General features: G+C 40.9%; 1 protein-coding gene across 2 annotated transcripts in view; it reads left to right on the top strand.

The window, feature by feature from the left end:
* LOC140895790 (aldehyde oxidase 1) overlaps positions 1–27939 on the top strand; it is a 76310-nt gene that overhangs the window by 5531 nt on the left and 42840 nt on the right. The window contains exons 3-17 of one of the 2 annotated variants that reach the window (XM_073306342.2): positions 1243–1339; positions 2376–2484; positions 4693–4819; positions 6168–6229; positions 7058–7132; positions 8263–8343; positions 10229–10373; positions 10554–10646; positions 11843–11994; positions 12208–12301; positions 15982–16091; positions 16934–17118; positions 21702–21864; positions 22689–22781; positions 27374–27543. In XM_073306342.2, coding sequence (XP_073162443.1) covers positions 1243–1339; positions 2376–2484; positions 4693–4819; positions 6168–6229; positions 7058–7132; positions 8263–8343; positions 10229–10373; positions 10554–10646; positions 11843–11994; positions 12208–12301; positions 15982–16091; positions 16934–17118; positions 21702–21864; positions 22689–22781; positions 27374–27543 — 1756 coding nt within the window. Of the gene's footprint in view, positions 1–1242; positions 1340–2375; positions 2485–4692; positions 4820–6167; positions 6230–7057; positions 7133–8262; positions 8344–10228; positions 10374–10553; positions 10647–11842; positions 11995–12207; positions 12302–15981; positions 16092–16933; positions 17119–21701; positions 21865–22688; positions 22782–27373; positions 27544–27939 lie in introns of those variants that run through there. The other variant, XM_073306341.2, reaches the window with a different exon arrangement.

Below are 27939 nucleotides of genomic sequence, written 5' to 3' on the forward strand. Positions count from 1 at the left end.
GCGGTGAGGATGGCATCACTGGGAAAGCAAGGAGGCAGATGATACAACACAAGATCTGAGAGGTGGGCTGGGATGGAATGCTGAACCTTTACAAAAAGCACAAGAAATTTACATTTGATGCAGCATGTAAAAGTGAGCCAGTGAAAGGACTCAGAGGCCAAAGCAAGGCTTGAGGAAAAATACCTTTCACAGTCTCTGCCTTTGGAGTTTGCTCTGGTTGTAAATATGAAATGGAATACTTGCCCAAATGTTTAAAATCAGTTTGAGACCCATGACATTCAAATACTATACAGTTAATTCTGAGAAATTGTAATATTGCACATCTCTGAAATAAATTCCTGTTCTGTGTTTATACTGCTGAAAAAAGTATTTTTGGCTGTTTGAATCTGATGAATTGCACTTTGCCTAGGTAGCTATTTGATTCCCATTTTGTTCATCTGATTTCCTGCAAGAATGATGATTTCAATAAACAATGGTTTCCATGCAAAATACATTTATCTTCCCATTGTTTAGTTTGTGATATTAACAGACTCAAAATAAACCTAAAGGTTTCATTTTAACCCTACTGGCAACCTAGACATTTTAGTCTTTGGTGCCCTGCTTTTCAAAATCTCTGAGCACTTAGTAGCTCCCATTAACTTCAATGGCAACCATTTTGAAAATCTTGGCCCTAAGGACCAAAGCCCAGATTCACAAAGGTATTTAGATTCCTAACTTACTTTGAGGCCCCGATTCAGCAAAGCACTTAACTACATATTTAAGTTACATTTATGTCACTCATAAAAGAGTCTTGGGCCCTAAATCTTTTCACCATGTTACACAGCAAGCCAAGTTACTGAGTTTACCCAAAAATACAGTTCAGCCACTTTGAAACAGAACATGTGAGCTGTACAGAAGATCTACTATTGTTTCTGTCCCAGTGGGATATTTACATAATGTGGGCTGCTCTTGCTTCCAAAGGAAGTCAGCAGCTTCCATTGAACTTGGTGGGAGCAGGATCTTGGTCAGTTTATTTTGTAGTTTTGGTCTAATAATAATTGAAGATTTCAAGCAATGCAAAAATGAGCTTCTGATACATGTGTCATTGCACTTGTCCAGTTATAGGTTCTATATCTGTTGCCTTCAGGAAGAAGATTGTCCTCAAGCTTTACACAACCTGGGAAACTACTGGGAACAGAGCAGAAGCAAAAAAAGAATTATTAAATACCCATAAGCTTTTTTCCTTAATGGGAACTCTTTCACTCCGTCTCACAGGAACTAAGTATGGCTGTGGAGGAGGTGGCTGCGGAGCCTGCACTGTGATGATCTCCACATATGAACCGGTTTCCAAGAAGATAAGGTATCCTTAACAAAATATCTAGAAAACACAACACTAAATTTTTATGACCTTTTAAAAATAAATGTGATTTCAGCTAACTGAAGGAAATATGGCAGTATTCTTTTAAAAAAACAAGAATGTAGATAAGGTTTTCATGTGTGATACTGTATTTTAAAAATAGCTTATCAAACTTTAACTTAATATTCAATTTAGATTAGTCATTCACAGAAAAATCAAACTGTTAGGCCTTGTTAGTTCAAAGACCATTTAAGAGGAAAGACTGTGCACTGAGTCATGTTATGAGCTGGCTAATGTTCTTATGCCTTTGTCACTGGCTTAGTGATGAAGATAGCTGCTTCAGTAACATGTATCCACAGGGTGTAGTTACCTAAAATCTCTAGGTCTCCTTGATGGAATTCGGCTCACACCTCCATCACTGCTGTTCTCTGAGTGCTACATCAACTCTGTATTGAGCAAATATTGATTTAGAGCAGTGGTTTTCAAGCTTTTTTCATTTGTGGACCCCTAAAACATTTCAAGTGGAGGTACGGACCTCTTTGGAAAGCTTAGACATAGTTTGCGGACCCCAGATTGAAAACCACTGACTTAGAGCAGTGCTTATGTCACTGTTTAGCAGGGCACTGCTAAGCTCACCTCATCAGGGAGGTCACTGCTAGCTAGTCTTCTACAGTGAACTCTGTGAAAGCAATGTCATGAAGGAGAAAAGGGGGGTTTACCAGCAATAATTCTTGTTTTCTCACTGTGTTGCTTGCAAAGAAACACTCTGACCTTCCCTCCTGCCCTCTGCATCAGAGCTCTGCAAATAGGGCTTCTGATGGCAGATAAGGATTAAATGACGGAAAGGATGGGATATTTATATTCTTGGCCCATAGAATGTTAGGCTTGAGGGACGTGCACAGGCCTCTAACTGCCAAGTTTTGCATGACCAGGCATGCGACTCCTACAATGTACACAAGAATTACTGGTCATATAATCCCTAATTTTTTAAAGCTTATAATTATATTTAATGTCCTTGATTCTCCTTTACAATCCGAAGACATTATTCTGCCAATGCCTGTCTATTACCCATATGTTCGTTGCATGACGTTGCTGTCACCACTGTGGAAGGCATAGGATGCACAAAAACCCGGATACATCCAGTTCAGGTGAGAGTATGCTGTAAAAGGATTTTTGCTTTCTTCCTTCACGTGCCTAGGATTAATTGGCAGTGGTGGTACGACACTGTTACGATTTTTAAAGATATGGTATTGCTCCCACTGCTAAAAGATAGCTGAGGACTCTGGATTTTTAAACTGATTCTGCAGTGTAGTTTAAAATGGGTGGAGAAAGACAGGAAAATATAGTATTTATGTAAAGTTATCTAGCAGGTGTCACACATGCTGCAAAAACTTCAGGAATCTCCAGCATAGTATGGGAACAACCTATTTGCTAAAATAAAACAGTTCTAGATGATTAACTAAGAGGTATGTGATCTCCTGTCAATGGTGGCACCTCCTTGAATTCAGCAAGGAAATGCCCAAGGGCTGCCAAAATGGCCAAAGGTATTAACTTTAAAATTATAGCATGTCTATACAGAAAATATTTTGGATTATTTGTCCAGCTCTGCTAAAAAACAAAGTATTGTAAAAGGCGCAATGTGCAATGTTGCTGCTTGCTAAACAGTGTGTATACTGTGTGTTGGAGGCACAGCAAAGAAGATACATAAACAGTGAGACTCATCTTAGTGGGCCAGCAAAAGTCTGATATTTGTTCGACGTTGTTAACGGTCAGACTAACTTTTCTTGGAAACCTTGATAATACAAGTATAAAGTGGTTGATTAAGACTAATTAGAGATGCTCCTTCATGCAGACTGCCTAATATTAACAGAGAGACAAGATGGGTGAGGTAATATCTTTTATTGGACCAACTTCTATGGGTGAGAGAGAGACAGTGTAGCTCGAAAGTTTTTCTCTCTCACCCATAGAAGTTGTTCCAATAAAAGATATTACCTCACCCACCTTGCCTTGCTCATATCCAGCTAACACTGCCTATAATATTAAGAGACTGAGGTAAAGACACAGGAACTCAGGAATAGCTAGTCTGGATGAGACCCATGGTCTGGCTAGGCCAATGCTCTGTCTTCCAGCAGTGGTCAGCACCAGATGCTACAAAGGAAGGTGTAAGAACCCCAAAGTAGGCAGTTGGGGGATAATCTGCTCCCATCGTCCACCAGTCAGATATTCTTGGACCCACACATCAAAATAACTTTTCCTGGTTCAGATTTCACATTAGTTTAAGTTTCTTCTCGAAATATCTCACATTTCTAAGAGGAAGGCATTTAAGTTTGTAACATCTGTCACATTTTTCATTGTGTTAATTAGGTCAGATCTTGTAACCCTTGTGACAGGGTCGGGCCAGATGGCTACAGGAGAGTAATCTTATTGGGATCTAGGAAGTGGGCGGTGAAAGCCCGCCCACTGCTAAAGGATCCCCTCCCTCCAGCCTAATGTGGGGGTCCACAAGACCTGGAAAACCAAATAATTACGGGGGACAACTAATGAACAACAGGGACAGGAGTGCGGTCAAAGGGTCAAACAAAGGGAACCTGACAGGGACACCGTTACAGGAGAGTAATAGAAGGCAGATATATTAGCCCCAGGCTAAGTAGGTCCCTTTTCCCTGGGTAAGGTAACAGGGAAGATTCCAGAACAATCAGGAACCTTCTGGAGACAATTAAGAAAGGCTGATTAGAACACCTGCAGCCAATCAAGAAGCTACTAGAATCAATTAAGGCAGGCTAATCAGGGCACCTGGGTTTTAAAAAGGAGCTCACTTCAGTTTGTGGTGTGTATGTGAGGAGTTGGGAGCAAGAGGCACTAGGAGCTGAGAGTGAGAACGCGGACTGTTGGAGGACTGAGGTGTACAAGCATTATCAGACACCAGGAGGAAGGTCCTATGGGGAGCATAAAGAAGGTGTTGGGAGGAGGCCATGGGGAAGCCGCCCAGGGAGTTGTAGCTGTTGCACAGCTGTTCCAGGAGGCACTCTAGACAGCTGCATTCCACAGGGCCCTGGGCTGGAACCCGGAGTAGAGGGCGGGCCCGGGTTCCCCCCAAATCTTCCCAACTCCTGGTCAGACACAGGAGGAGTCGACCTGGACTGTGAATTCAGAAAAATGGCCAAGCTGCCGTGAAGCTCCAAGGCGAGCAAATCTGCCAATAAGCACAAGACCCACCAAGGTAGAGCAGGAACTTTGTCACACTCTTTAAATCATGTTTGTAACTTTTGAAACCAACAGCTCTTTTAAATGATTGAAAAAGGGAATTTGTTGATGTTGCATTTTGAAGCAGGGCCTGTTGTTCTGTTTTGTTCCAGGAAAGGCTGGCCAAGTGCCATGGCTCTCAATGTGGCTTTTGCACCCCTGGAATGGTGATGTCCATGTATAGTTTACTGAGAAACCACCCTGAACCCTCCATGGAGCAGATAGCTGCAGCTCTGGCTGGTTAGTTTTTGTTTGTTTGTTTCTCCACTTCCCCCCTCCCCATCAAAATGCCATTTTTAATATATGAACAAACAAGATAAATAATCTCTTAGTAAATAAGATTTTTAATGATGGTTTCCTTTCAGAAAAGGTGGGTGGGGAGGAAAGGGAAGAAAGCAACAATGAATTCTTGGCTGCCTGAAATCTGTGAGGTGCCTATATATTAAACAGCACATCTGCGATGTCATGCTGAACAGTATACCCTACAGCAGAGTGAAACCTTGGCCAAAATTTTCAGAAGTGACTAGTGATTTGGGGTATCTCAATTAGGGTGCCCAACTTGGCACACCTATAGGGGAGTTGATTTTCAGAGAGTAGGCACTAAGCACTTTTTGAAAATCGGGCCCCTTTAAGATGTCCTTAAAGGGGCCTGATTTTCAAAAAGTGCTCAATTTGGGTTCTCAAAAATTGAGGCATCCATAATCAGTAGCCACTTTTGAAAATCTTGGCCTTAGTTCTCATCAGATACAGTGTTCAGAACATTGTAAACCTCAGAACAGTGCCAAAGCTTTTGTGACAGTAATAAAACTATAAAATAACAGAGAGACTGGCTATGTCTTCACTGCAAAAAAGGTGTGCTTTTAGAGAGGGATAACTAATGTGGGTTCACTATCCCAGGGTAAAAGCAGAGGGGAGACAAGGCCAGTTTAGTTTTACCATGAGGCAAACTTGGTGAGGTCAGCCAGGGCAGGAGATATAGTGCTGACTTTGCCTAGCTACCTCATTGTAGGTTTCAGAGTAGCAGCCGTGTTAGTCTGTATTCGCAAAAAGAAAAGGAGTACTAGTGGCACCTTAGAGACTAACCAATTTATTTGAGCATAAGCTTTCGTGAGCTACCGATGAAGTGAGCTGTAGCTCACGAAAGCTTATGCTCAAATAAATTGGTTAGTCTCTAAGGTGCCACTAGTACTCCTTTTCTTTTTACCTCATTGTAAACACTGCAAGTGCCTTGTCTCCACTTAAGTTTTTACAATGAGAGAACTGTCCCATGCTAGTTATCTCACTGTAAAAACCCACCTTTGTGTCAGTGAAGCCAAAGCCAAAGTTGTTACGGCGCCCTGGGTCAACTCACCCACTGCTGCCATCTGATGCAGCTCTTGCAGTATTACAGCTTCCTTTTAGTTGCTGAAAGAGTTTCCTCCCCTCAGGAGTCAATGGATGCTGAGCTCTTTTGTACATCTGGCCCATACTGCATTTCAGAGATAAACCCCTTCTCCTGAAAAAAGACAAACCTTAACATGAAGTCTTGAATCCTAAATTATATGTGATAGCTAGAACTAATAGTTCACCTATTATTTTCTGGTATCAGGTAACTTGTGCCGCTGCACTGGGTATAGGCCAATCTTAGATGGCTGTAAAACCTTCTGTAAGGTAAGCGGTGGGAATGGTGGGAATCAAAGAGTGTTCCTATTCAACTGCTTTGAATATTTGTTCTAAAATATTTTTATGGGAGAGTGAGGCATGTATTACTGTGTATTACAATATCTAAACAACCAGAGACCACTGTGAATTTAAGTACATATCCAATCTTGTTTCTGCCATGGGTTGTTGGCTGTCCTTTCCAGGAATGCAGATCAGCCAGCTCTCAGGGCCTGGAACCAAAGGTCATTGAAGTCAATGAAAGTGTCTCCATTAACTCCAGTGAGCTTTGGATCAGGCCACTAGCCACATAAACCTGTTGTTCTGTAATATTTAGCCCAGACATACAAATTGCAGTGTGACAAAGAGTATTATAAAAATCTGGTTCTAAGTATTAACTGTTCATAAGGGGCCCAAATCTTCCTCACAAAAGTAGTTTCATTGCAGTCAGTGGGAATATTTGTGTGATTGAGGCAAGGAGACTTTGGTCTTTGCTAGTCATGGCATTACATGCATAAAATAAAGTTGAAATAAGATTTGAATTAAAAGAGGTGGTGACATCAATGAGTGTTAATGACATAAAGTTCATCCTGTCTGCCAACATTTTGTGTAAATTCCACTGAGAAACTTAGAAAACCATTTTTTGTAGAGAACTTTTTTTAAAAAGGTTTTGGTAAGAAAAAGATAATGCCTTAAAACGTGAATATTTGCAATTTTATTGAGCCTCATCCAAAGCACATTGTAAGTCAGGAGAGACTCCCATTGACTTCAATTGACTTGGGATCAAGCTCACTATGAGCAGAAGTCATATGTTATATTAATGGGATATTAGTATTTTAGGAACCGTTTTGTTGTCAAAGTAAAGAAAATGGGAACTGTTGCTTGGATCAAGAAGACAAACTTAAAGGAGAGAAGGTGAGTTTAATTGTTTTTCCTTCCTGTTTAAATGTAAAATTTGCACTAGGTGAAGAGCATTGCGCTGCTTATTACTTATTATAGTACATGCGAAGTGCTATGCCATGCAGCATCCTATAGCCAGCTGACTACAGCCCACTACGTCCCATAGCATTGCTCTGACTTTAAAGCCAGAAGGGACCATCATGATCATCTAGTCTGACCTCCTGCATATTGCAGGCCACAGAACCATTGCTGCTGCTGTTCTGTGAAATTTGAAAGTTTCTTTTAATGATGTATGTGTTCTATGTTTCTATGTTTCTATGTACCATCCTGGGTGATCAGGAAGTTTTTCCATTTTCACAGGAAATGAATGTACTGTTAGTGGTGAGGGATTTAGATATGTCTTCAAAGGCATGGTAGGTGTGTGAAAGGGGAAATCTTCACCCTCTTCCCCTGGAGTCTCTTGTAACAATGCAGAGGACAGTTTGGATCTGCATGTTCAAACAATCTTTTGTGTTCTGGAATATTAATATTCTTAGGCTCCGATTCTGCAGTGACCACTGCATTAGCTATCCCTGTGCCCAGGTGAAGCCGTATGAAGTCAGTGAGGTTTTGTGTGGGTTCAGGGGTTTGTCTACATGGCACTCATAGCAAGATTGTGTTCACAGAACTGAAGTTTGCTGCAAAAACTAAATCAGAATCATGACACTAATTTTTTTTATTTGAAAATTCCCATCCATACAAATGGTTTATTTTATGTAAACATTCCTTTCAAAAATCTGTGACCTGTCAGTGTGTGTTAGAGTGGGGGGAAATATGGAGTCATCTCACCTCTCTATAGTTGAACAGAGGGAAGTGTACAGTTAGGATTTCAGGTCTGTATCATTCCACTCTCCCAGCTCCAGAGGGGCCAGGGAAGGTGACTGAGCTGTGAGAGGCTGCCTTTCTCCATTTCTTCCGCTGCAACAGCTCCCACTAATACATGGCAGTTTATTTAGCATCTCATCCAAAGGCTATTAGAGTAATTACAAAGACTCCTGCTGACTTCAGTGGGCTTCAGATCCAGTCCTTGTGATTCTTTCTTTTTTATAAAGAATGAATTAAGTAAAAAATTGTTTGTTTTTGTTTTGTTTGTTTGTTTGTTTAAGACTTCCACCAAGCTGTTTTCAGCAGATGAATTTCAGCCCTTGGACCCCACCCAGGAGTTTATATTTCCACCAGAATTAATGGTAAGTAGAATTGCTCTTGGTCTGTGCATATGCTGTAACATCTGTAACGTTTACATGTAGTTCAGTACTCATCTTAATGTGCTCTCTAGTAGTGGAGTGGTTACATCAGGAGAAATATCACATATTTGCCGATAGATCTGCAAAGATCTGTGATTTTTTTTAATTCTGTGTTTATATTTACATACAAGAACTACATTAAAAGAGATGCAAAGTCAGGTACTCAAAATGTAGGGAATTAAGGTTGCCTGTGCAAAGCATGGAGCTGCTGGAGATTCTCAACAAAATGGTTGTACAAATTTTTTAACCTGGGCAAAACAACACATTTTCATCATCTTGTTCTGAGAAAAGGATGAACTGGTTTTGCTGAAATTTCCAAAAATAATCAGTCTGTGGCAGACACCCCACACAGAAAATTTTAGCTTAAACGGTTGAAGTTTGACAAAGTTATAAGTAAGTCTGCAAGTTTGTCACAGAGGTCATGGATTCCGTGACTTTCTGTGACCTCTGTGACTTCTGCAGTGGCTGGTATGCCTGGCTCAGGGGACAGCTCAGGCAGCCCCTGCACCAAGCACACCAGCTGCTGCTTGGCAGTCTTGGGCCCCCACGGCGCCCCCCCGACCCCAGCAGCAGAGTTTGGGTGTGGGAGGGGACAGGGGATTGGGGCACAGGATGGGGTGAGGTGGGCTCTGGGCAGCGCTTACCTTGGGAGCTCCCCAGAAACGCCTCTGCCTTGCTCAGCTGCTAGGCAGAAGTGTGGCCAGGCAGCTCTGCACTCTGCCTGAACCTCCGCCCAGAGCCCTGGGTTCGCAGCACCCATTGGCCGGGAACTGCGGCCAATGGGAGCTGCGGGGGCAGTGTCTGCAGGTGGAGGCAGCATTCAGAGCTGCCTGGCCATGCCGCTGCCTAGCAGCTGAGCAGGGGGGATGTCACTGCTTTCAGGGAGCCCCACAGGTAAGCGCCACCCAGGGCCCACCTCACCTCGTCCCATGCCCCAACCCCCTGCCCCCTCCCACACCCAAACTCTGCTGTTGTTGTGTGGAGGGGGAGGCACAGAGCCAGGTAGGGAGTCTGCCAGTCCCACCAACCGCCCTGCCCCCAGCACCAGTGGGAGTCCCAGGCCATGCACCACTGCCCACACCCTTCCCCTACTACACCAGCAGACATCTCGGGCTGCGCACCGCCACCCGCACCACGCCCCCCCCAAGCAGCCGGGCTGCCCTCCCACAGCACCCCGGGCAACCTCCCACGCAAATTTTATTCACTGGTATTTTTAGTAAAAGTCATGGACAGGTCACGGGCCGTTAATTTTTGTTTACTGCCCATGACCTGTTGGTGACTTGTACTAAAAATACCCATGATTAAAATGTAGCCTTAGTTATAAGCAACTGAAAACAGTGTCTTATAATGGATAGTATTAGGCAGCCTCACCTATAGGTGGCACTACCTATGTCTGGCAACCTTATCTACAGGCACCAGCTATGATAAGGGGTATGCCTACACGGCAGCTGGGAGGACTTATGGAGTAGGGTTGAAAGTAGTTTCATTGCAGTCAAATCCAGATTTTTTTAAAATTAATTTTCCATTAATTTCCAAGGGTGCAGGATCCAGCTCTAAGTGCGTAGTCTGCAGGATAAATCCTGTTTGCTAGACACATCTGAGTCAGTTTTAGGCATTTTATTCATGAAGCATGAATTTCCTCCTTGTGCAAAGGGCCAGCATAAGGCTGATGCACTATTTAAGTCCCACTTAAGCCCAGTTTTGAGGGTTTAAGTGTGACTTCCATGGTTAAGGAATTATTTTGGCTCCTAGTCCAGTGCCCTATTCACTAGACAACCGCTGCCTCTCTGGAGCTTTAAATATTAAATCTACATTGTTTCTCCTATAGACAATGGCTGAAAATCAGCCAAAAAGAACTCTTGTTTTCCAAGGGGAAAGAACAATATGGATTTCTCCTGCTAGCCTGAAGGAGCTTCTGGAGCTGAAAACTAAGTACCCCAAAGCACCTCTCGTTGTGGGGAACACCAGTGTGGGTATGTAGAATCAGAGCACATCCTGTTATGCATGTGCCCGTGTATGTATGAACAGTAGCGGGCAGCATTTAGAATTGCTTGTGTGTTCTTTGTCCTTAATATATGACTCAACAATGACATAGTCACAGTTCTGGAAATGCAGCAATCTTCCTTTTCTCTAAATCTCATTCTACTCTATAGGGCCTGAAATGAAATTTAAAGGAGTGCATCATCCAGTTATCATCTCTCCTGCAAGGATCCTAGATCTGAATGTGGTGAGATACACAGACAATGGTAAGTAGACCCTACTTTTGCCTTTTGAAACACAGAGAGATATCGCTGCATAAGATAATACTGATCCGTACCCTAGTGGGGAAGATGTGAACTGCTCTACAGACATCCTGGCTCTCCAAGAATGTCTAGAGATGCTTGTGAATGTTTCTGCAAATCATTCCTGAGACATCCATGGATCAGGATGGCTATGATCCCTGCCCCAATCTATGATACATTAGCAACAGCATGGGTTTGTCTAGATTAGGAAAAGAAGTTGAGGTTAAATTGGGTTAGCTAGTATGTGTTATCTAACCCTAATCTTAACCATGACCCAATCCCTAGTGTCGATGTGGATTAACACCTTTTACCTCAATTTAGCTGGCTGAGGTCAGCCCTAGGGGGAGTGTAGAATCAAAGTTATTGGCTATTTGTCCTCCAATGTCTGCTTATGGAGGGGACCCTCAACATTCAGATATCCTCCCTACTACATGGAAGAGGTGGGAGTGTCAGCCATCTCTGCAGCACCTCTCCCTCTCCTCATCTGTAACCCACAGAGGCTTCTCTGTAGATCAAGTGTTCATTCTGGGGAAGAGATAGGAGACTGGGTGGGCCAGGGGGAGGAGTGGGCAGACTGTGGTGACACCCGTTGTTGCCCCCTCACACTCTATGGAGAATCCATGCATGGATCTCACAGCACTTTATAACATTAATTAAGCCTCAGAAATGCCCTACGAGATAGATAGTAAATATTACTATCCCCATTGTAAGCGAGACAGAGATGAGCAAACCAAGGCAGAAAATTTCAGCAACTTGCCCAAGGCCAAAGAGAGAGTCTGTCAGAGCTGGGGTTACAATTTGGGAGTTCATGGCTCAGAGCATTACACCACATTTCTCTCCCCATTTCCAGATGTGCTTAGCTGCTACCCTTGACAAAGAAGGACTCTCTACCATGACTGTTAAAGACTTTTAACCTGTCCTAGTTTAACTCCAGTTTGCACATGCACATTTTGAAATTGATGCAGTATTTGTTTTGTTTCCTAAATTACAGTGTAACAAAAAACTTTTAAGATGTTGCCTTATTCCTATCCACATTCTAATGAGAGCTGATTGTGAGAAAAAGGCACTGCATAATTACAAAAGTACAGTCTGGACATAGTTTAATACCCTGACTTTGGAGCAATGCTCACATTTTGCTACTTACAATAACTTGGTTTCAGGACTAACCCTTGGAGCTGCCTGCAGTCTGGCTGTAGTGAAAGATGCCCTGACAAACACAGTCTCGAAACTTCCAGGGGAGAGGTCAAAGATTTTCCATGCTCTCTTGCATCAGTTAAAAACTCTGGGAGGACAGCAGATCAGAAACATTTCCGTACGTTACAAGTTGATGGGTTAGCAAAACTGCATGGAATTGCTTCTGTCTGTGCATAATATTTTTATTCGCTGCTGAAATAATAGACTTTAAAATTAATTTTATGTCACTGTCAGTCTTATGACCTTTGATCAATGTAAATCCTCACACTGGACTGACGCTTACATAAAGGTGACGACTTAGTGACATAATGTCCTTTTTTTTTTTTTTTAGTCTTTAGGTGGAAACATTATGAGTAGAAAGTCAACATCAGACTTGAATCCCATTCTAGCAGTTGGCAACTGTACCCTCAACCTGGCATCAAGAGGTAAGAGGCAGGGTACCTGTAAGAAGGTGGCCCTGTCTGGAGTGCCCTGCAATGGCAGGCCATGGCCCAACAGGCAGGCATGCCGCAGTTTCCCTTCTTATTATTCCTCAGAAATAGTCCAAAGCAACTTCCCAAGTGAAAGCAAAGCCCTTGTGGGGTTTCATTTATTACAAAAGCCCTATGCACATAAATAACAAAATGTAGTCCAGAATTTCCCCAGCATAGTCCTTACAGCACATGCAACGTACAGCTCTGGCGTCTCTCATCACACACTGGCTCTCCAGTGCAGTCCTCTCCCTGAACTTGTAGTAGGACATCTCAGCCCTTCCAACCGTAGCGCAGGGAACCCCCCAGCCCCCCCCCCCCCGCCTCTCTGCTGAGAGCATCCTAGCCAGGGGACCACCCTTCATCTCCACTGGCCCTCTCATGATTCCTCAAGGTCCAGCTCTCTAGTCTTGGAGATGTCAGTAGGAAAGCTCCTCCACCACGCGCCTGCCTTCAGCCCTCTCCAGCCTTTGTCTCTGCCTCTCTATCTTAGAGCCAGCAGGCAGTTGCCTCTGCTGCTCCTCCTGTCTCCAACCCTGGTTTTCTGGCTTGGGGACACCAGCCAGCAAACCCCTCCTGTTGCTCTCTTTGCCTTCAGCCTTTCCCCAGGAAGCACCTTCTGCTTTCTTCCAGGACCTCCTTGAGTCCTCCTGGTCTCTAGCAGGACTCATTGGGTCTCCCTCTCACTGAATTTCTCCAAGATTCTTTATAGTCCCTGGTGCTGTACTATCCTCTTAACTGGTCAAATGGGAGCACCTGTCCTAGCACAGGGGAGCTGGAACTGCTTCGTTTTACAAGGGGCAGCCACCCTGCGACAGTCCCTCTCTGTATTTGTACTGAAGATGTAGGAAGTGTGATAAGGAACAAAATTACAACCAATTAATGTTGTTCAAGAAATCCACTCCCTGCCACACACAAAGCCACGTCTATGGGGAGACTGTGGAAACTGAGAACACATGAGGGACATAGGATTTCCACAGGCGTAGTCATGTGTACCTTTATAGCCAAGGAACCAGTAAAAACACCAAAGAAACAGCATGATTCAGGTAGCTGTGCACGTGGCCCCTTGCTTATTTTAATTCTGATCTAAGGGGGAATAAATTAAGCAGGTGCTGTATGCATAGACACATGGTAGGGTGGAAATGCATCCTCTCATTCTGTGATGGACCATGCCTACTTTGTGTGTGACCCCATTACACATCACTCGTCACCCTAAGGAACACATTCACCACGTAGTTGTTTCCTGGTCAGGACTTGTGCACTACTTCTTTTGCCATTTTTCCTGAATACACAGGGGTGGACATGAGAGCCAGAATTTCTGTCAAAATACAGTTCCACTCCAGAAAGTGACTTTGTAAAAAAAAACACACTGTCTCACTCAACAGAGTCACCCCATGCCTGTGTTGAGAGACAAGCCTGCTTACCTGCGTGACAAACAAGAGTTTTTACAGATTTTCATTCCCGTCAACCCTGCAGAGCCAATGCAGCTAAGAGAGGAGTCTAGTTCTTGAGTATCCTTAACAGAATTGTTCACCAAGGGCCAAAAATTGACTCCTGGCAGACCCTCTGAAGAAAAGGGCTGCATAGACATTAATTGGCCACAGAACTCTTCTTACAGGTGATGATGTACACCAGAGGTCCCCAACGCGGTGCCTGTTGGCTCAATGTGGGCTCCCGCAGGACACCGCATCACCAAAATGCTGCCGCCGAGCGCAGCTGCCAGAGAACCACCCACCAAAATGCCGCTGAGAGGCGTTGCTGTTTGGGAAAATGCTATTCCCACAGAAAGGCTGGGGACCACTGATGTACACGAAGGAACAGGCCCAGTTAGACTCCCAGGTCCTAGTGTTAATTTGCAGCTGGCAGATAGACAAATAATAATTTTACCTGTAAATATAGCATGTTCAGTGTGCACTCAAGGGATAATCTACCAGGGACCTCCAGAAGCCATTTGTTTTGTATATTGGACCTTCATTATTTTTCTCTGTCAAAGCTTTGCAGTTCACCTTTCCTGGGTTTTCAAAATAGGGATCTCTCCTTCTACTATTGGATGGCTAGATTGCAGTCACATTATTGCATGTGGCATTTGTAAGAATAATCCCCATAATATGGCAGCCATTTTTGAAATTTCACTCCCCTTGGATTGGGAGAGGGTGTTTCACCTTGTGGACCAAGGATCCTTTGGTTGTAGGAAGCCTGAGACCTGGATGAGGCCTGTGGAAGCTAACCAATGTAAATATTAAATATGGTTAATTATTATTAATGAATTAAACATCAATTCCTTTGATGCTAACACATTGTGTACTTTATGCAGCATATGCAAAGCATAAAGGACACAAGTGTACATTTTCTAAACACTGATTAATCATATTTATTATTTGTATTATGGTAGTGCCTTCAGCCCCAGTCTGATCAGGGCTCCATTGTTCTGGGTGCCATATTAGACAGATCCTGCCCCAAACAATATACAATCTAAGGCCCTGATCCTGCAAGCACTTGCACATGCTTAAACTTTACACAGGTGAACTGTCCCATTGAGTTTGGTGGAGTTACTCATCTGCATAAAGTTAAGCACATGCAAAAGTTTTTTTGCCAGAGTAGGGCACAACTTGAAACAAAACAAGCGGGTATATAAACAAATGGAGGGAGTTGGGGAGAGGGGATGAGGATAACATGATGAGGATAACAGACATAATTAGCAGTTTAGGTATATAAATAAGCAGTAGGTTTTAATGATGATTGGAGCACTATTTTCTGTAAGCATAATGCTATATTTAGAATGTCCTAACACTCCAACACTGTTTCAACAAGGTGTATCAATTTACACAGTGTTGACTAAGATATTATATTAACTTTAATTTCCTAGTGTTCCCATGTAAACATTTTATGATGGGGGAAAAACACACGGGTGAATTAAATACATATAAAATAGGAATGCTTTAGGAGAAAGTCTGCTAGCTGTTGCTTTTTTCTGATCTGTTAGGTGGTCATGTGTATTGGTAAATTAGGTGGATATTTCAGAACAGTGTGTAATTTGCAAATATAGGGACACTTATCAGATGTCCTAATCCTGTTTTTAGATGTTCAGATTGGCATTTAGGCACATTAAGTCTTCTGAATGTCAAACTGTGGGACTGTTTACCTTTGTATTTCCTTGTTTATTGTTAATTACTTACAGGGTGGATTTGGTTTATAGCTATACCAGCAAACCCTCTGTAGTGTAGACAATGCCGAAGTAGTCAGAATGTTTTTGGACTGGGAATTTCAAAGGGCCTAATTGAGTTAGGTCCCCAACTCTCTTTGGAAATCTACCTCCCTGCCTTCGGTCCCTTTCAGAATCCCAGCTTTAATCATTAATCTCATAAAATTGTGATTTTTTTAACTTTCAAAACAGTTGATCAAAAAGAGAAAGGAAAAGACAATACAAATTCTTCCTCTGGTAACTATTGAAAATAGAGAGACCACTTACGTTTAAGGTGCATGCTATTGTTGGGACATTATATGAACTTTAAGTAATTCTTTTCCCAGAAGTATTGCATATTCTTCCTTGACAATTAAATTGGATTTACACATATAAACTGCCTAGAGTTCACTTCTCATTGTACAGAGATTGCCATTTCTGTTTTCTCCAATAGAGGGAACACGGTGGATTTCTTTGAGTGACATTTTTGCCAGCGGAGTTGGTAACAATACCCTTATGCCTGAAGAAGTCTTAGTCTCTGTTCACATCCCTCATTCCAGGAAGGTAAAAGTTGCTGTGATGTTTGGATTTGTTTTGTGATAAGGATGGTTTAACCAGTGTTTATATGGAATTAAAGAAAGAACAGGAGGAGGAAGTACCATCTGTGGTTTGAAAAAAAAACAAAAACCACCCAACCAGTGAAATGTTTTGGAGGGCATTGATATATTCTGTATCCCAGGACGCTGCCCATTTGCAGCCTGGCAAGACCTCCAGTCTTTATGCAGATGAAGTTCCTGTTATCTCCTGAGGGTTTTGCCTACATAGGGTCTATAGGATTGATACATGATCCATGCTTCCACGCATAGTTGCTGCACAAGGTTGTTTGCTTGGTGCTATGTCACCAGTAATTCTGTAACACCGTGGAAGGGCAATATCTTTGGGAATTGGTAAGAAGACTGTTTGGGAGATACCTGCAGGCAGTCACACATCTCTGGTCTTGAATAAAAATGTGACTTAGTTGAATTTAGATGACTAAAGGAAAAGATCTGTAAAAGCAGAAGATAGAGTTGAAATACTGGCTTGATTTGTGCTTGAGTTTAGGCAGAGGTTGAGCCTCTTCAGTTTTGTCTCCCATTCTAAATGTGGCCCTCTCCCATTCCCCCTTACCTCTCAATAACTGTTTGTGAGAGGGGCTCTGCAGGGGATGGAAAGGGAGGTGGGTTGCTTGCAAGACAACAGTGAAGAGGGAACTATTGGATGGTTAAGGGAAGGGAATGAATGGTGCTAAATGTTTTGGAAGTAGAATCCATGCTCTATGGTATTTATTACCTTAGTTCATGTAGATCTCTATTAGAACATGTTACATTTCTGTGCATACTTCTTAGCCTCCTTTTGATTTTTGTTAGGGGGAGTTTGTATCAGCATTCCGACAGGCCCAGCGCCGGGAAAACTCACTGCCAATTGCTAATGCTGGGATGAGGGTACTTTTTGCGGAAGGCACGGACATAATTATGGACTTCGGCATTTTCTATGGCGGCGTTGGCTCTACCACCATCTGTGCAAAACAAACCTGTGAGGCACTCATAGGGAGGTACCGTATGAATTCCTGGAGGCTTTAGACATCTTTCAGATTTGAATATTGTTAGCTTTTTAATATTTCAGGGCATAAATACGGAGATCCTTTATTTACAGAATGGTTGGTGCCATTTATAATCCACCAGATGAACACAGATCAGCCCCAAGTGCTAAATCAACTCCTCACCCCAGAATGGAGTATTTATACTTTTCTGTTCTAAATGTTTTAAAGTCCACGAATGAATGTTGTGGTCATTGAAAGGTCTCTCCACAGGGTGGGTACAGTCGCTTTATTAGTGTCACTACATCACTTTGCTGTTGTGCCCCAACCTGACCTGGAGGGACCTCTACCTGTTCTTTATCCATTCAGTCTCTAGCATCTGTGCTGAAACTTCCAAAGAGGCTGCTAATTAATTAGTATGAGGGAGTGGGGTTCTAAAGTGGGCATTGAAGAAGGACTCATCCCTGCATTAGCAGTACCAGCAGCAAAGGGCCTGAGGGGACTTATGCCTCCTCAGTTCAATGGTGGCCAGGGTTGGGTGTGGCCCCAAATGCAGACTAGGGCATGTCTAGGGGCTTCTTTAACTTGCATCCCCCATTGAGGCTGGGGAGGACAGGGATATGGTATTTTACATTGACTAGCTCTCTGCACTGTTCTTAGCCAATCAGTAGCAGTAATCAGAACTCACCACCTAGCTAGCAGATATCAGGTGCAGCTTTCTCTGTTTATGCTCCTGGCAGAGGTGCATTGTAAGGAGGGACCTGAAGGAGGAAATGACACTGATTGTACAGGTTGTAACTGGGAGTTTTTCCCACGTGTAAGGAGCAGCATGGGAGAAAATGAGAACATGATTTAACCATCAGAAAACTGAGCTTGTTCTAACTTGAACCTCCTCAAATTTCAGGGCCTGTGAACAAACCCCTGGGAACTGTTTCTCCCATGCAACTTATGACCCAATTTTGAATTGGATTTGGAAGGAGTTCACATCACTTTTAGTATTTCTCCTGTGCTAACATAAATAACTACTTGGTGTGGTTGAATAGTCAGTTTACCATTTATGTAAAGAGGGCAGGATATTTGAGTATTGTAATTTAAAGCATTGATTTTTTTATTATTAATCTCGGAACTAGGTAGCACTTTGGAATAGGATATTATCTTACTCACTCATTAGACCTGGGTTCAAATTCTTGTGCTAATCACAAGTGAAAATAAGGCCCTGATGTAATGCTCTTTAAAGTCAATGGGAGACTTTCCATTGAGTTAAATGGGCTTTAGATCAGGCCATAAGTATGCTTTTCAGTTGTGGTACATAGTGGACACTGATCTACAAAGAGTCCTTTGGATCAGAAGGGTGCTCTACATGTTTTCTATTCCTTCTGTATAGTGACAGGACAGAGTTAATTGTTCCTAAACAATCCCTAATATTCCCTGAATTGTGGGCACTTGTTATGTCTAAATAAATACTCCTTTCACTTTGAGCACCCAATTTAAAATGTTAAATAAGAATTGCATGCTTTCTGTGCAGCTCATGTAGTGTGAGTTCCTGACAACCCTTTTCCTTTTGCAAGCTTTTCATTGAACATCATGGCAGACCTACAGTTTATTCAAATAGATACCTATTCAGCAAAACACGTAAGCATGTACCTAAGTCTGTCCATATTCAACAAACCGCTAAGGTACATGCTTGCTGAATCGGGGCCTTAAATTGATTATCTCTACCTGACACTATATTACACTCCTTTTAATTGTAACAACAACCAGATGCCACAGCAATGACTGTCTCATAAAAATATGTAAACAAATAAAATTAGCCTTTCTGAGTTTTTGTTTATATCCTTCATGTTTATAACCAGTTCATCAAAAACTAATAAAAAATAAATGACAAAAAATCTATTGTTGCCCTCAAAGGTGTTTGTACGTGAGAGAGATGTCTGAGCTCTTGGATCAACCCGTTATATTTAACTGGCTTTCTATGTATTCAGACAGTGTTCTGTTTTTCTGGTTTAGGCACTGACAGTTGGTATTATTGTTCTTGAGTGTCAAGATTTGCTCTAATAGATACAGTGGCTGGGATTTTCAAAAGTGCCTAAAGCAGTTAGGACCACAAGTCAAGTCATGACTTTTTCAACCTCTCTTTAACTGAGAGCTTTGCCAGGCCCTTGATTATTCTGTTGCTCTTCTCTGAATCCCCTGTAATTCTTGCAATATCCTTTTTGTGATGGAGTGGGCCCTGGCAATAATTGAAAATGCTGATAAATTGTTTCTCTAAACTCTGTCCTGTTGTGCCATTTGATCAGTTTATAAGCTGAAGCCGCCCTCCCACCCATTATCTTTTTGTTAGATTTTGCTACCCCTTTGATCTCTCTCAACATTGTGCACTCAGTTTCCATTTCTTGATCTTGAGGCCAGTGGTATAACCCTGCTAATATATTTATATTTATATTCTTACAGCTTGGGATTTGTATCCATATAGAATCAACTGTGTGATATACTTCAAAAGAGCAGAATTTTCAGAAGAGAGACCACTTTCAGATGAGCATCCATCATCTGAAAATCTGACCCCTTTAAAATGTCTCAAGTTGCCATCCAAAATCACTAGTCCCTTTTGAAAGTTCAGGCCATTATCTATTGTGTAGTGATAATTTTTAATAGAATTAAACTAGGGCTATCAAGCGATTAAAAAAATTAATCGTGATTAATTGTGCGATTAATCATGCTGTTAAACTACTAGAATACCATTTATTTAAATATTTTTGATGTTTTCTACATCCAAATAAATATATTTATTTCAGTTACAACACAGAATACAAAATGTACACTGCTCACTTTATATTATTATTTTTGATTACAATATTTGCACAGTAAAAAACAAAACAAATAGTATTTTTCAGTTCACCTAGTACAAGTACTGTAGTGCAATCTCTTTAGCATGAAAGTTGAACTTACAAATGTAGAATTATGTACAAAAAATAACTGCATTCAAAAATAAAACAATGTAAAACTTTAGAGCCTACTCAGTCCTACTTCAGCCAATTGCTCAGACAAACAAGTTTGGTTACAGTTTGCAGGAGATAATGCTGCCGATTTGTTGTTTACAATGTCACCTGAAAGTGAGAACAGGCATTCACATGGCACTGTTGTAGCCGGCATTGCAAGATATTTATGTGCCAGATGCGCTAAAGATTCATATGTCCCTTCATCTTCAACCACCATTCCATAGGACATGCATCCATGCCAATGACAGATTCTGATTGATAACGATCCAAAGCAGAGTGAACCGACGCATATTCATTTTCATCATCTGAGTCAGAGGCCACCAGCAGAAGGTTGATTTTCTTTTTTGGTGGTTCGGATTCTGTAGTTTCTGCATCTGAGTGTTGCTTTTGTAAGACTTCTGAAAGCATGCTCCACACCTCGTCCCTCTCAGATTTTGGAAGGGACTTCAGATTCTTAAACCTTGGGTCAAGTGCTGTAGCTATTTTTAGAAATTTCACATTGGTACCTTCTTTGCATTTAGTCAAACGTGCTGTGAAAGTGTTCTTAAAACAAACATGTGCTGGATCATCATCTGAGACTGCTATAACATGAAATATATGGCAGAAAGTGGGTAAAACAGAACAGGAGACATAAAATTCTCCCCATGGAGTTTAGTCACAAATTTCATTAACACATTATTTTTTAATGAGCATCATCAGCATGGAAGCATATCCTCTGGAATGGTAGCCAAAGCATGAAGGGACATACGAAAATTTAGCATATCTGGCACTTAAAGGCCTCGCAGTGCTGGCTACAAAAGTGCCATGCGAATGCCTGTTCTCACTTTCAGGTGACATTGTAAATAAGAAGCAGGCAGCAGTATCTCTCATAAATATAAACAAACATGTTTGTCTTAGCAATTGGCTGAACAAGAATTAAGATTGAGGAGACTTGTAGGCTCTAAAGTTTTACATTGTTTTGTTTTTGAGTGCAGTTATGTAACAAAAAAAATCTACATTTGTAAGTTATGCTTTCACAATAAAGAGATTGCACTACAGTACTTGTATGAGGTGAATTAAAAAATACTGGTTTTTTGTTTGTCATTTTTAGTGCAAATATTTGTAATAAAAATAATAATATAAAGTGAGCACTGTACACTTTGTATTCTGTGTTGTAATAGAAATCAATATATTTGAAAATGGACAAAAACATCCAAAAATATTTAATAAATTTCAGTTGATATTCTGTTGTTTAACAGTGCAACTAATCACGATTAATTATTTTGAGTTAATCGCATGAGTAAACTGCGACTAATCGACAGCCCTAAATTAAACCAATTTTCATAGTTTAAAAAAAGCTGATTTATTTTACTAGCATATAGGGCTCTATTATGTTGACTTCATTGAGACTATTCATGTGAGTAGCAGCTGTTCGATGTGAACCACACTGTGTTAAAGATCAAACTCCCAATATTGCTCCCACTGAAATCCAAACTGCAATTGACTTCATTGTGAGAAGGATCTTGCCCATGTCTGCGATATAAGCAAGTTAGCGTGGTCACCATTTAACTCATTCCACTGTGCCTAATATACTGATCGCAGTATTATTATTATTTTTGCCAGGCATTGGAATGAGCACATGCTGGATGAAGCTTGCAGACTGGTTCTTAAAGAAGTTTCTCTGCCGGGCTCAGCCCCAGGTGGGAAGGTGGAATATAGAAGGACTTTGATTGTCAGTTTCCTCTTCAAATTCTACCTGGAAGTGCTTCAGTCATTGAACAGGATGGTAAATTCTTGTCCTGGGTCTATTTTCATGCAGTCTAGTGAAAGGTCTTGTACTCTGTATTTATTTTTCCAGTTTGTACCGTGTACTGAGCATAATTTCTATGTTCACAAAAAAATTAAAAATACATAACAACATATCAGTGCCACTATTAAAAGAGCTCTCACACTAAAAAAATAAAAAAAATTTAAAAAAGAGAGTGAGATCATCTTGCGTGGTCTACCTCTTCTCAAAAGGACAAATAGCTGGGATAAATAAATGGCTTTGCAATGTGCATAAATGTCACCAACTAACTACGCTATGATTTTTTGATTTGGAGAGAAAACTTGTACAAAAATCTGTTCAGATATCATTGTGTGGTTCTAATTTTGAGTTTTCTTTCTGAAGGATTCCTGTATTAAATCTGTTCAGGTTCCAAAGAAAAGAATGTTTTATCTAATTGCCAGCCTTGCAAACTTAGCTTGGGCTCTGAGAGTCAAGCCGGGTTTTTCCTTTCTCACCTATCACCACCAGCAGCAAAGGTTCTATGTCAGTTTTGTTCATAGCTCAAAACAAAGTTAACCTCTTCTTACTGCAGTCCCTTTCATTGGTCTCTTGAAACAGCAGAGGTGTTATGCTCCAAATGCTTTTTTTTTTTGTATTTTTTAAATAAATATTTTATGAATGCTCAACACTCTTCACTTCATTTTCAGCTACTTTTTTGGGCTCTTCTAAATAGGGGGAGACTTGAGAGGTTTATGTTCAATCACTGTGGTTGCTAATTCTTTTAATATAAATGTTTGTGTTGTGAAAACATAACTATTATTATTAAAACACTTCTCTTTCAGGACCCCCATCGGTGTCCTGACATATCAGAGAACTATAAGAGTGTCCTACAAGATTTCCAACCCAAAATGCCCCAGAGTGAACAAATATACCAGGTCAGTGAGGCTCTTTTAATACTCCCTTTCAGTTTAAAAGACACTGTTAAAAATTAAGGTACAAGAAGAGCCCAAGCAGTGAAGGCCAGATACAGATTTTACAAAGCACTGAGGATGCTGAACTCTGTGCTTTTGATTTAAGCTCATTTGTGATTATGGCTTCAGTTTTCTTAACGCTAGTTATTTTAACTTATCCCTACTTTAGTACATGCTCAGTCCTTACAGGGATATAAGCTATTGGAATGGAATAAAGAAATGTGATAAAGTACAGTAGATCCTCAGATTTATGAACACCTTGGGAATGGAGGTTGTTTGTAACTCTGAAATGTTCGTAACTCTGAACAAAACATTATGGTTGTTTCTTTCAAATGTTTACAACTGAACATTGACTTAGTACAGTTTTGAAACTTTATTATTTAGAAGAAAAATGCTGCTTTCCCTTTTTTATTACTAGTTTACATTTAACATTAGTTTAATATGCTTTGCAAATCATCATGTGTTCAAGTAAAATTTAGCAGCAGAGGGGAGCAGAGAGCTATTCTTCATGTCCTTGTGCAGACAAAATTTTCCTGTTCTGCAAGAATTTTTGAGATTTCAAAATCTTCTTTCCCATCCCAAATTGGGACAAAAAGTCTAAATCTCAAAAATGTTCATGAACCAAAAATCAAAAAACAATTTGTATCAAGGCAATCAAAATGTTTTATTTAGATAATTTCAAAATGTTTCATTTTAATTTTGACTTTTTTTACATTTTTGTTTCCTATCAGTTAACTTAAATTACAAAAGGTCATTTCAAACTGAAAAATCAAACTTTTCATTTAGAAAATGTCAAAAGAGGACTTTTTGACAATTCTGAAGCTTATTTTTCCCTCAAAAAATTTTTTGAAACAGGCAATTTGCGACATTCTGGTTTTGGCTAATTGGCATTTTCTGATTAAAAAAGTTTAGTCCAAAAATTCATGCCCAGCTCTCGTGATGGTGATCTGGAAACAGCAGCATTATTCCTGGGGCTACACCCTATGTGACAGTGGGAATGGGAGCCAATGGAAAACTGAAAACATTTCTGTTGTATTAATATAACATTGTATCTTAAAATGTTCCAATTAGAGTTAAATAAAAACAGAGGGGAAGAGAAATTAAGCAGCAAGGGTAATTGGTGGAAAGAGATGTTGAAATTTGAAATGAGCTAGGGCATCGATGAGGCAAAGAGATACAGGAAGGCTGTTCCAGAGTGCAGTAGCTGCAAGGGAGAAGACTCTTGTACCAGTGGTGATGTAGGGACAGAAAGAAGCCAGTATAAATCTGAGGTAGTGGAGGGGAAAAAGAGATAGAAGGAGGATGCAAAGTGCTTGAAGAATCTATTATTCTATCATAATGTGCTATTGTCAATAGCTCTTAAACAAAATTATTTTCATGTGAAATTACACAGAAGAGAGCCACATTCTCTGCTGGTATAACTCTGACTTCTTGCAGTAAACACATGGTTCTTACTAGTGTAAAGTGAGAGGGGAATCAGGCATAGTAAGTTATATACTACTTTAAAGTCAGTTTTCTAGCAAAAGCAAAGAATGACTGTGGCTCTTTTCTCCTTGCTAAAACATGAGAAAAGTCAGGAACAACAACATCTGGAGGCTTACACAACTGCAGAAAAAATACCTCATTGTAACAACAACATATCACAAGGGATGAAAGCATTCCTTTTACTTATAGAACCAAATCTAGGTCAGAGTCAGTGTTTCATTAGTATTTTCATAATCACAACATGTTTGAACAGGGAGAAACTTAAGTAATTGTTTGGCTTCATACGCCACTGGCTTTCACACTGCTTATAAAATTGAACATTGTAGACAAAACTTGTCATCCCCATTTCACAAGAGGAATAGCTTTCCTTTTCAGTTGATTTTCCTGTAAGCACAGAGCTCCACTCGGTGTCACATGAAGCCATTTACAGATTTAGAAGGTTTTTCAGTAGGTTCAAAAAGTTCATTTGTAGTGAATGATGAGCTATTGAAAACTTGCAAAATTCAATTATTAATATATTGGATATTAATCCAATATTAGGATATATTAGGATATTAATATATTGTGATAAATGGGCTGATTAGCTGCTCATAAGCTGTACTTCTGACTGCATTGCATGTAGGAACATAGAACTGCACACTGGATGGATCAGTGAGGCCCATCTAGTCCAGTATCTTGACAGTGACCTGTGCCAGAAGCTTCAGAGGATGGAGAGCCCCCCACAGGGGAAACACTATCCCCGGTAGTTAGAGATTGACATATACACTCAAGCATGAGAGTTTAAATCCCCTCTGAAACTGCTTGTTTGTTGGCATTTTTAGATCCTTGCTATAACTCTGGATAATCTTACCTGTATAAATGACAAATCCTTTTTTGGGTCCCACTAAGCTCTTGTGACAGTAGAACAGCAGCCTTTAAAAAGTGACAGCAAAAGGGTACAGCTGCCATATCACATCCCCCATTCATTAGAATTAGAATTCACAAAAGGAACGAAAGATGTCAAACAGGCAGAAAATATAGCACACACTAATAAACAAAAAGGTACCACGGCACTGAAAGGAAATAGAATCTCTTTTTTAGTGGCATGTTAAAGTATGTGGAGAAGGGTGGCTGATGGTTCAGAGAACCATCATTTGAGCTCCTGCTCTGCATAGGTTTATGTGCTAATAAAAATGAGATTACATTTCCTTTCAATGCAGTGGTAGCATCTGATTTATTTGTGCTTGTGTTAGTCTCACTGCATTTTCTGTTTGCAGTCTTTGATTCCTCAGTGAACCTGGAGCGATCTTTGAAATGGCAAACCCGTTATAATTAATTTGTATTCAAGTATCTCCTAGAGGCTGCTATCAAGCTCAGGACCCCATTATGCTAGGTGTTGTACAAACATACAAGCCCTGTCTACATACACAAGTTGAACTGATTTATCTTAAGGTAGACTGATTTAGTTAAGTCAATGTAGACTCCTTTTGTGGATACTCTGAAGTCAGTTTTAGAGCATCATATATCAATGTAATTAAGGTAAACAACTTCAGATAATTTGTTATAAGGGACACTTAAACTGATTTTCAGATTCTGCACACAAGTGGGATGCACCAGTTTAACTTGCTTCAAAACTGATTGTGAACTCATTACAATTTGTGTGTGTAGACAAGGCTGTAGTAGACAGTCCCTGCCCTGAAGAGTTTACAATCAACATAAGCAAAGGGTGATTAGGGGAACAAGTGCAGCGGCTTACCCATGGTCAACCTAGCAGGACAGTGACAGAATTCAATTCCCCCAAGTCCCAGTCCTGTGCTGCCAGGCACTAGACCGAACTGCTTTCCATACGCCAGATATTCATGTCTTGGATTCCTTTTTAAGATGTTAGAGACCACCAGCAGCCCGTCAGCAGGCAGTGACTAAACAATACAAGTTGGTATATTTTATTATTCAGATTATTCAGCATTGTGTTGCATGAGTGATTTCTAAGCAAGCCAGTGCACAGCTGTCAGTACTTATCTTCGGCAAATCTGTAGTCTATGCCTTGGTCTTACTTTGTAATATGAGCAATATAATCTTTTAACAGCAGGGAAATAAATGCAAATGCTGAAAGATCTGTGCTTATTCAGATAAGACTATTGTAATGTTCTGTTAGAGGACAGTTGAGCTGGTTTGGGGAGTCCAACAATCAGGAAGTTCATAGTAGGAGACATCTAATTAAAACTAATTTCTCAGCATATTGCCAGTAGCAGACAGTTGACTAAAAAAGAAAACAGGGAGGGAGCTACTGGAGGAAGGAGAGGTTAATCAAACTACCTGTGCATTGGAGACTGTAGGGGGAAAGAGGATTCGAAAATATGAATAAATAGCCAGTTCTCAGCATAGGGAAAGGTTAGTAGTGAGGAGTCAGTGGGATCAGTAGTTCAGGATGTTTATTAATGGACTGGAGAGGAGGGGCGGGGGGGGGGGTGTCAATGAGTACATGACAATATTTGCTGATGGCAAAAAATTATTTCTCAAGCAAGACCTAGAAAAATAAAATTAATAGGCAATGGAGTCACATATTAAATTCCTCACAGGCAGCTATGAGGGAATGCACATTGGAAGGAACATTCAAACTGCTTGTCCATACTGAGCAGTGCTGAATTAATTGTAAGCTTTCAAGGGGAAAATCCAGGAGTCATGATGAATAGCTCAATGCACTGTACTGCCAAAAAGGTAAAATGAACAACAGAAGCCACTTGAGAATAATTCAGAAAATTATTACAGCACCACTGTATGTATCAATAAGACAGCACATTGTCCTCTTGAACATTGCATTCTGTTTTGGTTACTTTGTGACATAAAGGACATAGCAAATATAGAAAAAATCAGGAGAAACTAGAAACAAAATGGGTAGACTCCTGGAGAAGATTGCATAGGAGGGATTAAAGCGACCTCTGGGGACCAGCAGTTTAGTAAATGCTCCAGCCTAATCTGTATATAATATTACGCCAGAAGTTGGTGTTGTTAAACAGAGATTTTCAGACGCTAATATAAGGACACGCTGACTTGTCTTTCTTCGGCTGGGGATTGGTTTTTTTGCTGAGCAGGAAGTAAACCCAGAGCAGCTTCCCAGGGATCCAGTAGGACGTCCCATCATGCACCAGGCTGGTATAAAACACGCCACTGGTGAAGCTCTTTACTGCGATGACATTCGTGCTGTGGATGAAGAGCTCTTCTTGGCTGTGGTAACCAGTTCCAGAGCCCATGCAAAGATTGTGTAAGTGCGTAAATGCCGCAAAGAAAAGTATAACCATGAATGCATTGGTTGAGATTTTCAGTGCAGTGTAGGGCATTTAGATGCACAACTTTCCCTAGATTGCTTTGAAAATCTCAGCCACTCTGCTTTGTAACAGAGGATAGACACTCAGAGCATTCTGATGATGGAATACTAATCTGAATACCAGCTCAGCATTTTTGTAAGGTTTGAGCTGCTCACAAAAGATGCACTCGTATAACTAAGATTGCCCTGAGTTAGTTAAACCAATGCAGTTTGGACACTCATGTCAGTTTAAACCTGGTTTACAGCAGTTTAGCTTGTGTGTTAACAGGTGCAAGCTAAATTGTTGTAAAACATGTTTAAAACTAATACAGAGTTTAACCAAAATCACCCCAT

The sequence above is a fragment of the Lepidochelys kempii genome, chromosome 11 (genome assembly GCF_965140285.1).
Source record: "Lepidochelys kempii isolate rLepKem1 chromosome 11, rLepKem1.hap1, whole genome shotgun sequence".
Taxonomy (NCBI): domain Eukaryota; kingdom Metazoa; phylum Chordata; order Testudines; family Cheloniidae; genus Lepidochelys; species Lepidochelys kempii.